The sequence below is a fragment of the Phascolarctos cinereus genome, unplaced genomic scaffold (genome assembly GCF_003287225.1).
Source record: "Phascolarctos cinereus isolate Bilbo 61053 unplaced genomic scaffold, phaCin_HiC Scaffold_4;HRSCAF=312, whole genome shotgun sequence".
Lineage (NCBI taxonomy): Eukaryota > Metazoa > Chordata > Mammalia > Diprotodontia > Phascolarctidae > Phascolarctos > Phascolarctos cinereus.
The window spans coordinates 272,056,081-272,070,566 of NW_027555847.1; the positions used below are offsets into that span (position 1 = coordinate 272,056,081).

General features: G+C 35.8%; 1 protein-coding gene across 9 annotated transcripts in view; it reads left to right on the plus strand.

The window, feature by feature from the left end:
• The window catches only part of PAM (peptidylglycine alpha-amidating monooxygenase), a 383,297-nt gene that overhangs the window by 282,645 nt on the left and 86,166 nt on the right, over positions 1 to 14,486 (plus strand). For all 9 annotated transcript variants that reach the window (XM_078153066.1, XM_020973957.2, XM_078153065.1 and 6 more), the window contains 2 exons: positions 11,818 to 12,002; positions 13,435 to 13,506. In XM_078153066.1, the coding sequence (XP_078009192.1) occupies positions 11,818 to 12,002; positions 13,435 to 13,506 (257 nt within the window). The remainder of the gene's footprint in view (positions 1 to 11,817; positions 12,003 to 13,434; positions 13,507 to 14,486) is intronic.

The following is a 14,486-nucleotide window of genomic DNA, read 5'->3' on the forward strand; positions in this document are numbered from 1 at the left end:
GCTTTTGGGTAGCTGTGGGTATAGCCTTCATGCTGGAACAGAACTAGACACCCGAAGCCCTAAAGATTCCATGACCTTCATAAAAACTAAACCAAAAGAATAATATTTTTCATTTGTAATATGATTGATATGTTACATCTGTGAAAATATTTGAACTCAAAATCTTATAAAAATGAATGCTGAAAACTAAAAATAAATATTAAAGAAAGAAAATATTTGAAGAGTATTGATAGATACTAGAGAATGCAAATGACTTGGTATATTTTAAGGAATAATCAGCATTTCATCAGCATTAATAAATTCTTAACCTATGTGTTTATTATAAATGAAAACATAATTGGAATTTGCCTCTAATAGCTTGCCCTTTAGTTATCTCCCACTAATACTTATTCTCCCTTTATGCAAAGGCTCCTTCCCTGTTACCTATAAGGACACTCAAATCTCCCATGTCCTTAAAAAAACCTTCCCTTAACTTTGCCATTTACTTGAGTTATTGTCCTATATTTCTTCCCCCCATTGAACAGCCAAACTCATAGAAATGCTATCTAAACACATTGGCTCCACTTCCTCATCTCTCACTTCTCAGACCCTAGCAGTGTGACCTCAAGCCCCCTTCATTTTGCTGAAACTAATCTTTCTAAATTTATGAATGACCTCTCAATTGCTAAATCCATTGGTTTTTTTCTTAGTCCTCATCCTTTTCAACCTTGAAGCAAGAGCCCTTTCATCAGGGTACTCTCCTCACCTTCGGTTTTCAGGACATGTAAATCTGCTGGTTTACATCCTACCTGTCTGCCTGCCCCCCTCTCACCTTCCTAAGCTAGATTATTATCCATGCATTAGTGTTCTACCATGCTCTATCCTAGGTCCTGTTGTTTTTCAGTTCTCTCTCAGTCATCTCATCAGCTCTAATATGTACATTTATTATCTTTACGATGAAAAAAGTCTATGATGATCTGTAATTGTCTTGCTTAATTTCAAATCTACATATTCAGCCCTCATAACTATCCTGAGCTCCACTTTCATAATAGCATATGCCCATAGGACATCTCTACCTGCAGTTCCCAAAAGCAGATCAAATTCAACATAGCCAAGACAGAACTCATTAGCTTTTACCCTAAAGCTATCCCTTCTCCTTATTTACCTATTTCTATTGAAAGTGTAACCTTCTTTCCAATTACCCAAACTTGCAAGATCAGAGTTATTCTCAACTCTTTACTTTTCCTTAGCTCATCATATACAATGTGTTGCCAACTCCTGATTCTACTTCCATAGTTGTCCCCTTCCCTCCACTCACATGGCTACCTCTCTAATTCAAGTTCTCATTATACCTTTCCTAGGTTATTATAACAACCTCCTAATTAGTTTCCCTGCCTCTACTCTCTTCCCTCTCTAATACATTTTCCCCACAGATGTCAAATTAATATTCTTAAAATATAAGGAATGTCTGACGATCTCATCCCCCTTCTCAAGAAGCTTCGATGGTTCCACATTATCCCAAAGATAAAAATGCAGACTCCTCCACTTAACATTTAAGGCCTTTCACAATCTGATTCTTTCCAGGTTTATCTAACATTACTAGAAAGGCAGCCAGCTTTCCAAATAAACTGGCCTTCTTAATATTTTCCAAATGCAGCCTTCTATTTCCTATCTCTGTGACTTTTCTGGAAAGGTTCTCCATGCCCAGAAAGCTCTCCCTCTTCAGCTCCACCTCTTGGAATTTCAAACTTCCATAAAGTTTCAGCTCAGGTCTCACCTTCTATATAAGATATTAGTGTTCTCCCTTCTACCTAAGATTACTTTGTAAATTTGTTTTTGTTGTTGTTCAGTCATTTCAATTGTTTCTGACTCTATGTGATCCCATTTGGGGTTTTGTTGGTGAGATACTGAAGTGCTTCGATATTTCCTTCTCCAGCTCATTTTACAAATGAGGAAACTGAAGCAAACAGTGTTAAATGACTTGTCCTGGGTCACACAGCTAATAGATATCTGAAGCAAGATTTGAACTCAATTCTACCTGACTCCAGGACTGGTACTCTATCCATTGTGCCACTTAGCTGTGATATGTTGTATCCCTCCAGGAAAATGTGAGCTCCGTATGGTCAGAAGCTGTTTCATTTTTGTCTTTATATGCCCAGAACTTAGTATATAACTTTGCATATAGTAGGCACTTAATGAATGCTTATTGATGACTTAACCCTTTTTCAGGTTATGAACCCCTTTAGCAGTCTGGTAAAGCCTATAGATTTCTGACATCTCAGAATGATGTTTTTTAAAAATTGAAGAAATGTTAGTGAAAATAGAGATGTAATTTCTCCCTTTCCTAGACCCCTGAAATCTATCCACAGACCCCTTGGAGAACTGTGAAGTACAAGTAAAGAACTCCTGTTCTAGAGGCAATAGGAAATCACTGAAGCTTCTTGAACAAGAGAGTAATGTGGTCTGACCCATGACTTAAGAATATCAGTTTGGCAGCCATATAGAGGATGAATTGGAAAGAGGAAAAATTAAATTCAAAGAGACCTATTTGGAGGCTATTGCCATAGTTCAAGTGAGAGGTGATGAAATATTTTCCTGACTTTTATCCTCATGGCCATCCTGTGAAGAAGGTAGTACATGCATTATTATCCCATTTCACAGATAAAGAAACTGAGTCAGAGAGGTCAAGTGACTTATCCAAGGTTGTATTTGGGCTATGTTTCTCAAAACAACATCATATTGTTGGTTTAAGAGTGGGGCACTTGGTTTAAGGACATTAGCACTTTACTGCATAAAGAGAGAAATGAAATATTCAGCTGAAACACTGGGTTACAAATGACCCCACCAGAAATAGCTTAGTAGCATCACTGGCAATTTGCAAAGATTCAAGTGCCACATTATTTTACAGTGAGTTCCGTAAACTCACCAGTTTAAGTAGGGAGACTATTTCAACCCAGCTTATTCTGTCTTATCTGCAAAGCTGAATTACAGATCAACTTCCAGTTCAATTTAGATGACTGTTTCTGGAGTCTTGACCTAGGGAAAGGGAAAACTATTGGACCCAAAATGAAAGTCCATAACCAATGAGAATCTAAATGCCCTCATCAGCATCTGCTGCTGACACAAACACAAGGCCCAATCCTCTGGGATCTGTAGTGTTAATGTGGGGGCGGGGGGGACAGAGGGGGAGCTAAGTCCATTAATTAGATGTGTGAACTTAAAGTAGGTGTTTCTTTACTTCAAGAGATCTGTGATCTCCACAGTGTATGGTAGTCTTTCCTTCAAATGTTTAAAGTGCTAGCCCATAAGTGGGGAACCTGTGGCCTGGAGGCCAATTGGATTCAGTGAAATGGCCACACTTGAGGACCTAGATGGCCACAGATTCCCCACCCCTGGGCTAGCCCTTCATTTCTCCTTATCTCGTGTGATCTAGTTCAGACTGTCTGATTTGAGGATACTTTGTTCTCTAAATTCCTATTGCCATGCAACAGGAAGGAAGGTCTTTGTAGCTATGCCTTGAACAAGAGGACTTTCTACTGGTATTTGAAGTATGTCATCTTAAATCTTCAAAGAATATTGTATAACATCCCCAAAGCTTTGACTGAATGGCTTGTCTTTGGCAAACTCTAACTTTAAAATGATTTCTTTTAACCAGCTGTGATTTCATCAGTGTTGGGAGATCCTACTGAGGAACTTCCTCCATAAATCTGGTTCAGCGTTTTCTCTTCAAATTATAGTTTTAGAGACTTGCTTAGGGGCACTGAAAGATTACATGGCTTGTGCAGTCATGCAACCAGTCTGTGTTAACAGCAGGTTCCCTAAAAAGTTCCTTGTAATAGTGAAATCACAGTTCACAGTCCTCCCTCCAAATAAAATCAGTATTCACATAGCAGTCTCCATCTGATGTTTTTGCACTTGCCTTACCCATGAATGTCCTTTCCCAACTTCCACTTCCCCTAGAAAGTTATCATAATTTCACAAGTCTGATATAGATTTGGACTATTGAGCCTACCTACTTACACATTTGAATTAAAACTTACTTGGTGCTTCTGTTGTCAAAAGGGATGACTTCGTCAAGTATCTTTCCTCTTTTTATAATTAATCTTTCTGTTGAATCCATGATACATCTTCTATAAGGAAACTATCAAATTAAACAATTTTTATATCCATTCCAAGTCAAATTTTAGATAAGGTACAAATCTTACCTTACCTTACAAATCCTCATTTCTTATAATGAAAATTTTCCTTATCATATGAAATGGTAATAAATTGTTGGATAATAAGGATTTTATTCCTGTGTCACAGATACCTGAAATAAATTGTATTGGGCAAATTAATAGAAACAGTATATACAAATTTTACTTCAAATATTCTTCTCTCAGTGTTATTCCTCTTGTGACAGTTCAATAACTTTTGGTGGGGCAAGGTGATACAGTAAGTAGAGAGAGCCCGACTTGGAGCCTGGAAGAGTTCAAGGGCAAGTCATATGACTTCTTAGTTCTCCAAGCAACTTTTTAAGACTATAATTACTGAAGATGAGTTGTTTGTTTATATCAGAGTTTCCACAGTAAGAGATCCTTATACCGCTGAAATTGTAGGGCTAACTGACTACCAAAAAAAAAAAATAAGTTAATCTTTGAATGAAATAATTCTCCCCAGTTTGAATTCAGTTCAGTAAGCATCTGTTAAGTTCCTACTATGTACAAAGCACTGTACTAAGTCTAGAGATAGAGAAAATAATAAAACAAAAATTCCCTGAAATAGCTTATATTTCAAGAAACAACATACATATAATATGTAAATAGAAAGTAAATTTGAAGTAAATACAAAAAGACGGGATAAGGGGCAGCTAGGTGGTGCAGCAGATAGAGCACCACCCCTGAAGTCAGGAGGACCTGAGTTCAAACGTGGCCTCAGACCGAACACTTGACTGTTACTAGCTGTGTGACCCTGGGCAAGTCACTTAACCCCAATTGCCTTAAAAAAAAAAGAGCGGATAGAATGCTAATAATTGGGAGGATGATTGAAAGTAGGAAGTGACCCCTGAATTGGAATCTGTAGGAAATTAGGGATTCCATGAGCTGAGGAAACAGAATAATTTCATTCAAAATACAGAGGACCATCGTGCAAAAGTATAGAAGTGGGACATAAAATGTCATGTGAAGGAAAGAGCCCAAAAAATACATATGGGAGACAGTCAAATGAAATGACTGGAAGGCTATGTAGAAGTCATGTAATAGAGAGCTTTAAATGCCAGCCTAAATATTTCATATTTTATCCCAAAGCCATTATGGAGCCATCGAAAGATTTTTTTATCTGATACTTAGGAATATCAATTTGGAAGCTGTGTGCATTGTAGAGGGAAGAGATTAAAAACAGGAAACCAATTAGGGGACTATTTCAATATTCCAAACAGAGTAGTGGTAATGCAAAGACAAAGAAAGGTATAGAATGTGAGAAATATTTTGGAGGGAGAATGAACAAAACTTGATTATTGATAATGTAGAATGAGGGAGAGGAAAGAATCAAGGAGGACTCCAAAGTTTCAGACCTGGGTAACCAAAAGAATAATTGTTTTTGCAGTGTTCTCAGTTTCTTTCTTAAAGAATGATAATGAAAAATCATGATAGATAAAAAGAACCCCTTTCTTTAATTTTAAATATCTATGCTAAATTCTAATAGCTAAATATGTAAGGAATTAAGAGCCACTCCTAAATATTTAGGTGGTTAAAGGATATGGACAGTTTTCAAAAGAAGAAATCCAAACTCCCAATATGGGAAAAATTGTTCATAATGTCAATAAAAAGAGAGCTCAATTAAAATTTCAAGATTTCACCTCACACCCATACAATTGGCAGAAATGATGGGAATAAGCAGCTTACAGGCCATGAGAAGGAAAGCACACTAATGCTTTTTATTGCTGGGAGAACTATGTCTTGTTCCCAATCATTCTAGAAAACAATTTGGAATTATTTTAAGAAATATTATTATACTCTTCACATCCTTTGACACCTCAGTCCCACTATTGAGTATGTGCCTCAATGAGTTAAAAAAGAAAGAAAAGTTCAACATATACCATAATATTCATAGGAGCTAGAGGTAACATGGTGTATTGAATAGAGTTTTGGTCTTGGAAGTTAGAAAGGCCTAGCCCCTGCTTCTGATACATGCTGACTGTTTGACCCTGGGAAGGTCACTTACAGTATCAATTCTCCAGGTAACTGATTAAAACTGTTAGTTGCAGAACCCTTGCTGATTTTTAATGGAGTTTCCTCACAACAAATTCGCCATGCCAATGACAACACAGGTCCAAACCAAAACCAAAAATTCATAGCAACACTTTTTCAAGTATCAAAAACCTAGGGGAAAAAAAGCTAGTCCCCATTTATTGAGAAGTAGCTGAGGAAAATGTGAGATGTTAATTTATTGGAATATTACTGAGCCGTAAGAAATGAGAAATTAATTGAATTCCGAGAAACAAAGGAAGATTTCTATAGACTGATGTAGAATGAAGAAATCAGAATCAGAAGAATAACATATACTATGACTACAATGGTGTAAATGAAAACAGCAATAAAAACAGCTCATCTCAGAATAAATGCAATTGCTCATCTTGTTCAACCAGGCTGGACGAAGAAAATACACTTTCTTCTCAGTAGAAAGCTGGGGAACTTCAGTTCATCAGAATCAGGCATTTTGTCAGTCAATTTTGCATAATTATTTTTATTTATTATGACTAGTGTAAAAAACACAAGTTATCTGAAACAAGGTATAGCAGCTAGAGGCAAACCAACTACTCCTTAGCTGGCCACCACCTTCAGAATGTCAGGAGTCACTCTTTTCCAACTCTTCCCTTAGCTTCCCTAAGGATAATTTGACATAATGTCATGAAAGATTAAAAAAGAAAAACAATGAGGGACAGCTAGGAGGCACAGTGGATAGAGCACCAGCCCTGAAGTCAGGAGGACCTGAGTTCAAATCCGGCCTCAGACCAAACACTTGACAGTTACTAGCTGTGTGACCCTGGGCAAGTCATTTAACCCCAATTGCCAAAAAAACCCCAAAACACCCAAACAAACAAATAAACAAAAAAACCAACAATAATGGTCATGAAAAATTGCTTTAGAGACATATAAAACATGTTCTTTTTTTTTGGAGAAAAATCCTGCCATTCTCCTTATTTTTTCAATTTCATTAATAATGGAGTATTAGTCAATACCTCCACCCTGTGACCTCACTCAGGAGCCATAAATCCTTTGAACTGGCTTGGAGATGAGGTGGGGGGCAGGGAGGTGGGATTCAGAGGGAAATAAACTTGACTTAGACCAATCACTTCTGAGTGAAACATCAAGTGATTTATCCAGTACTTTATTCTGCTTACTATATGGTTTGGATGTCACTTAAGATTGATGGTCCAGATTAATAAGGTTCAATATTTTTTCTGCTATTGAGAAACTTAGAAAATCATTAATAAATCAAAACTCATTGGAATTCTCTCATTTTGTTCAATCCCCCAGCTAGGAAAAAGCCTGGCACGTTGGATGTAGATTCTAACCTTTGCCCTTTTTTTCCCTTTTAACCTCTGTGTACCATGAGCTATTCACTCTCTCTCTTTTTTTTTTCAGTCCCCCACTTCACAAAGAAAGACATACCTAAAAGGCAATAGTTAGTACTTTTATCACAAGTGAAGACATACCCAAAACAAAGCAGTTAGGATTTTTATCAATAGTGAATCAGCTTTAAATTACTAATTCAACCAGGAATTGTGAACAGACTTTAAAAACAAAGAAATCTCTGTTATTCTGGGCAGAGAAAGAGAATAGAAAAAGAATATCATCACCCTTCCCAGTCTCCTGGAGAGATATAGTAGTTCAACCACCATTGGGCCATTCCAGCCATAATTATCATCGGAGTCCTGGCAAGTGGAGACTGTAGCTGATGAAGTCAGGCTGTCTCAAATGCCCTGTCGCTATCACTGCCATTTCCTCTCTGTGCTATCATCTACTTGACTCAGTTCAAGTCCAGTCTTTAGCAGCTCTCTTTCCCAAAAAAAGAAAGGTAGTTCAAATTCTCCACTCCCACTACTGTGCCATGCTCAGCTCGGAGGTGACAAAAGTCTCTCTCCTTCCTGGAATAGAAACAATGCCAGATTACATCTCCCAGCTCACACAGCTAATCCCTGCAGAGATGTGTCATCAAAAGCCTGCTACACATTAATGGAAGTTAAAAGTCATCATCTGAGATGTTAAAACTTCAGAAAAAATATCGAGACTATTTTCATTAAACATAATATTCACTGAATATGTATTCAAGACTCAGTATATATTTAATACTCAAACTAGCTTTTATTTTTTATATTGCTTCAAGTTAAGTTTCTAACAAATTGTTGTATTTAAGGGCCTCTAATAATTTGACATAGGAGTAGGGACTAGATTTGTTATTTCACTGGCTTAAGGAACTCCAGCATAAGGAAGATCCCCTCTCTTAATGCAGGTCAGCCCTTTCTCTGCACCCTGGAGTCCTGGAGAGTTGCCTAGAAGATTGCAAGGTGAAGGGACTTGCCCTAGGTCAAATCTCCCGTATGTGTCAGAGGCAGGACTTATGCCCTGCTTTTCCTGGCTTTACTACCATTTCTCTGTTCTCTGTGCCATGCAGCCCCTAATAAGTTGACATAATGCCATGAAAGATTAAAAAAAAGCAATGATCATGAAAAATTGTTTTAGAGACATATAAAACATTGTCTTTTTTTTTTTTTGAAAAAAATCCTGTCATAGTCCTTATTTTTCCAGCTTCATTGATAATGGAGATTTTTTAATTGCAGGACTCGATATCTCCTTTGCTGCATTTGGCACACCCTTTCTAATGCAGTAAGCCATTGCTTTTGTGATGATTTTTAGTTCAGCAGAAGACAATTTCACCATGCTACCTTCTTTTTGTATTTCTCTCTATGACTGCCTAGCATTTTCTTTCCTTCTCAGGACTATATTGGACTGCATTGGTTATTACAGTGTTCCCTCATTCCAAGCCCCATAAAGTGTTAATCCTCTTCCGGATTTTGTGATTTAGCATATTTCTCCATTTGGGTTTCATGCTGACAGATTAATTACTTTGCATTTGTCTGAAATAAATTATACTTGCTGTGAGCTGACATAACTGAAATCTTTTTGAATCTGATTGCTATCTTTTAATTTTTTACACCCCAACAGTGCTTGTAGAAGTAGAATTTTAGAATCCTCGTTCAAATCTGTATTAAAGAAAAGATCTGAAAAAAAAAAAGATCTGCAAGGATACAGGTGTCAAAATTATAATGTAGCAGAGCCTCTCATTTTTGGGTCTCACTTCAAAACAGGTCATTGTCCAAGTTAGCATAATTCTGGATAGATTTTTCTGTAATAAAGGAATATACAGTTCTGCCTACTATAGTTAGTAGAAAAAATCCTCCAACTGGATACTTATATAAATATACTATTTACATTTGTAGCTACTTTAGTCCTGCAGTATTTTGTGATATATATGGAAGAGAACCAGACTAGTCCCTAGACTTCCTAGCCCCACCTTTTTAGATATGAATTTGAACTGTGTATTGATTTGCCCAAAGTAATACCTATTGATAGTTACCTAGTCAGAACCAGAACCTAGAAAGGTCTCCTGATTCCCAGTCCTGTGTTCCTTCCATTACACAATGATAATATGTCACAGTCAGGATTCAAAAAGCATAGTTTTTCTTTTTCATAATTGCTCTTCTCCCCCTCCCCCATCCAGCAGTTCAGGTAATTTCAATTACAGTAATGGCTATTATTTTGTTTACAACTAAAGAAATTAGCCTGAACATCGTGTACACATCTATACTTCTTTACATTGTAAAAGTTCAGACTTGAAGTTACCAAATAAACACTACACATAAGCTAGTGCCCAAGCTCTACGTTTAGGCTTAATGAATCTATATATCATAATCATATTTATAAAGGGTTTTTTCCCATTGATTAATTTGAAAAGGTTGCTTGGATGTTTTGTTTTCCGTTTTTATAAGGAAGCTCAATAGTTCACTGAGCTGGAACTGTTTAATCCTTGTTTTTCCTCATTTCTCCCTCCTGGATAGTGGGGAGCAAGATAATGCTGTAGCAGTCTCTGACTCATATTCACACCAGTCATTCTTTTATAGCACCGTTTTTGGTGGAGTTTTTTTTTTTTTTGGCGGGGGGAGCAACAATGAAACTGTTAAGATGCATTTCCTAAAATGGTATTTATTACTATGAAGATATGTCTAGTGAACAGGTGTCTATTTTGAGGATGCACATCACCAGTGGCTGATATTTTGTGGAAGAGGCAATTGCACTGGACAAGTATCAGATTCATATAGTGAGAAATGATATTACTTTTTTTATGTGTTTACAGAGCTTTCTGTGGCAGGAATTCATTTTCTATGAATCTCAAAGGGACCCCAAATTAGCATAAAGAAGAAACTAAATCCCCTTTTGGGACAGAGTTATTGGTTGTTGGGACTATCTGTTTTTCTCTGCTTCCATGGCTGGTGTCATTACTGTTGCTATAGTGAATATGCTGCGTGACATCCGTGGAAAAGTCAGCATTGATATTTTTCCAAGTAATAAACAGTGAATTCCCAAAACTTTTTTTTAAAGTGTAGGCTTGATGAAACATTATGAACATTAATTTTAAAATATTCTCTTGATGTTAATATGTGAAACTTCCATGAAGAGTTCAAATATTGAGTTATTTAAAACAATGTGATAGTATTATAAAGTAATAAACTGTATTATATATTTTAGGAAGCCCTTCAGTCCAGGAAATAATTGACCATTCTTAAAGTCTCAAATTATAGTTTATTTGCCCTCCCCAAGAAAAATTTTATTTTAATCTCTGTTGAACACTGGTTGAATAGAATAGCCCATTTTGGCATAAATCCATGAGATAGATTATTGCTAATAATATTTCATGTCATACATGCTGCCATAAGATCACAGGATTTGAGAGCTGCAAGAGACTGTAGCAATTATTTAGTTCAACCACCTCATTTCGCAGATTAGGAAAAGTGATTAGAATAGCTAATTAAGCGACTTACTTAAGGTTGTATAGATACTTGTTTCACAGCCAAGATTCATACTGAGGACTCTTGATGCCAAATTCATTGCTCCTACAGCCAGTTTCATTTTCTGTACTGTAGAAACATTTGATTGTGTTGCCTGGTCAAATATCAAGAAAAATCCTTGAGTGTATTTAGGGTTGTAATTTTATATACATTCTAATGAACCTGACCAAGATATAAGTAGAGAGCTAGGAGAGGGAACAAAGTTACAGGCCCTAGGATAAATTTTTTAAAATTATTTTAATGAATTATTAATTGGATTTGGTATCTATATTGAAAAGTTCTGAAATAGACTAACTTAAGACATTTGCTATGGAAAACCACCTTGATGTTTATGTGATTTTATAACAAATAGAGGACTGAAAAGAATAAAAGAAATGGGGAAGAGAAATGTCAATGGCTTAATAACTTGGTATGTCATATCTATGATATCTCAGGGCTATCCATAGAATAGCTGCAAACTATTATTCTTCATGATTAAGTGGAAAGAAATAATTATATATAAACTTTTGATATTAATGCTATGATGTGTTTTTAATGTAAGCTATAAAACATTATTACTACATTATTACCCTTAATCCAGTGCTGGCAGATTTTTCTTGATTCATGTTTCTTGCATTAGGAATAAAATTTATGTGAACAGATGATTTGGTGAACCTACTAATTCATATTCTCCACCCCTATCCTCCTCTTTCTGTTTTTCTCCCTCCTCTCTTTCTTCATTCCCCCAACAGAGGCACATCTAGTGATGAAATGTGTAATTTATACATTATGTATTACATGGAAGCAAAGCATGCTGTCTCTTTTATGACCTGTACACAGAATGTAGATCCAGCGATGTTCAAAACCATACCACCAGAGGCTAATATTCCCATACCAGTAAAATCTGATATGGTAATGATGCATGGACATCACAAAGGTAAAATTTGCTTTGAGGCTAAATGCAATGTTATGCTATCTCCATGGTTATTATTTATTTTTGGAGGGTTTCCTGACCAGTGACTTTATCAATTAAGAGAACACCTGTATAAACCTCTTTCATCCATGTAGATCAGCTACTCATCTATAACTTATAGTCTTAGAAAGTTTCCTGGGCTGAGGAGCCTTTCCCAAGGTCACTGAGCTAGTATATGTCAGAGGCAGAACTGGAACCCAGGTCCTTTTGACTACCAGGTGGTCAAATCCTTATCTAGTATGCCGTGTAAACTTTCATGTGTTTTTGTCCTTCTGTGATATTATTTTAGATTAATCACATTATTAGATTAATCATACTGGATTTGGATCTCTCTGAGGTTTTGCCTATTTCATCAGTTTGATATTTTTGCCTTTCCCTCATAAATCAGCATCATTTCCCAAGGTTTTGACAGACAAAATAATACTATTCTCCTTCAAACATACTCTAATTTGTCAGTTAGTGGCAATATGTGCACAAGGAAAAATTCTGATTTTACAAGGTGCTTATGACCAAATCTGCTTTTCATATCCCTTGTTTATTGTTCCATTTCCAAGCTTTCATTACTGGATTTTTTTCTTATTTGCAAACTTTATATTTTAGTCTATTATAGATTAAGCATATTGAGATCTTGACAATTCCTACTTGCTTAATTCCTAAATACCAAGCACATTTTTATCTTTCTTTTGTCAGGCAAGATTTATTAAAAGGAATTAGCAATTAGTTCATGTACTTAGTTCCTGAGCAGAACAGTATAAAGTATACATTCTATAAATTTGTATGATGCTGTGACACACTGTAAACTACTCCAAGTGAATTGTACATGTAAAAATGAATGAATGCATGTATTTCCTATATCAGATTGCTTGCCCTTTTGGGGGGGATGGGAGAGAGGGAGGGAGAACAAATTTGAAATTCAAAATCTTATAAAAAATGAACATTAAAAAGCTATCTTTGCATATAATTGGAAAAAATACTATTTACAAAAAAAAGAATGAGTATATATATATGTATGTATATTTTTTGATTTTGTAGTATAGGTAAATAGAGATAAGAGGTTAGTTGTTCTAGTTGCTAAGTGATTGATTGAATCAATGAAGGAATGATAAAATCTGATAATTCATTGTAATCACCCAGCCTTTAATGTGAATTAATGAACTTCTACCAGACATATACTTGTTGCTGGTGTTTTTGAAATTCATATAGCAGTGGATAATGTTTTCTTTTGTTGACACATCTATAATAAGTTATTTTAGGGTGTTATGTATGTTAAATATAGATGATAATGTTTTATTATATATATGTATGTATGTATGTGTATATATATATATATATATATATATATATATATATATATACGTATTACAGTTTATCTTTAGCATTCTTTAATACTTTACAGGGCCAGAGAGTAAAGACCATTCTCCTTTACTACAGCAGCCAAAACGAGAAGAAGAAGAAGTATTAGATCAGGGTATGTATGTTTTGTTTTCTTTTGTTTTTCAGTAAGCACACCAAAGATAACTGCATTCTAAAGTTGTTATTGTTGTTTTGGTAAAGCATTCTTCTCTACTGCATATTATTGTGGGTTTTTTAACAATGAAAAAATCATAAAGAATTGGTTAATTTTTATACTTTTTCTTTGTTGGGAAATTTCATGATTTTAACTTAGTCCCATTAGATTTTTCTTTATTTTTAAAAATTCATTTCATATTGGAACAGCGATTGATTTATGGTACTCCCCCCCAAAAAAAGTGCAGACATGATCATTGGAGACAAACTGCTTTTTAAAATATAATCATTTCTAAAGTTTTTCATTTCTTTGTATTTTGTCTGGATGTGTTCATCATATATGAGTGTGAAGCTGTGTATTTTACTCCCTAAGTCAAGGGAAAACAGGAATGTTGCTGTTTTCAAATTTGTGTTTTATTGTTGTTATTGTTCGGGGTTTTTTTTTTCCAGTCATGTCCAAATCTTTTTTTGTTTTGTTTTGTTTTGGTTTTGGTTTTTTTTTTTTGGTTTTAAGCAATTGGGGTAAAGTGACTTGCCCAGGGTCACACAGCTAGTAAGTGTCAAGTGTTTGGTCTGAGGCCAGATTTGAACCCAGGTACTCCTGACTTCAGGGCTGGCACTCTATCCACTGCGCCACCTAGCTGCCCCTACATGTCCAACTCTTTATGACGCTATTTGAGGTTTTCTCGGGAAAGATACTGGAGTGGCTTGCTAGTTCCCTTCTCTAGTTCATTTTACAGATGAGGAAACTGAGGCAAACACAGTTAAGTGACTTGTTTAGGGTCACACAGCTAATAAGTGTCTCAGGCCACATTCGAACTCAGAAAGAGGACTCTTCCTGACTCTAGGCCCAGCAGTCTATCCACTGTGCCACCCAGCTACCTCTCGTGTGTTTTAAGTACTATGCTATTAGATGATCAGTAAAGGAGAAGGAATCATTTT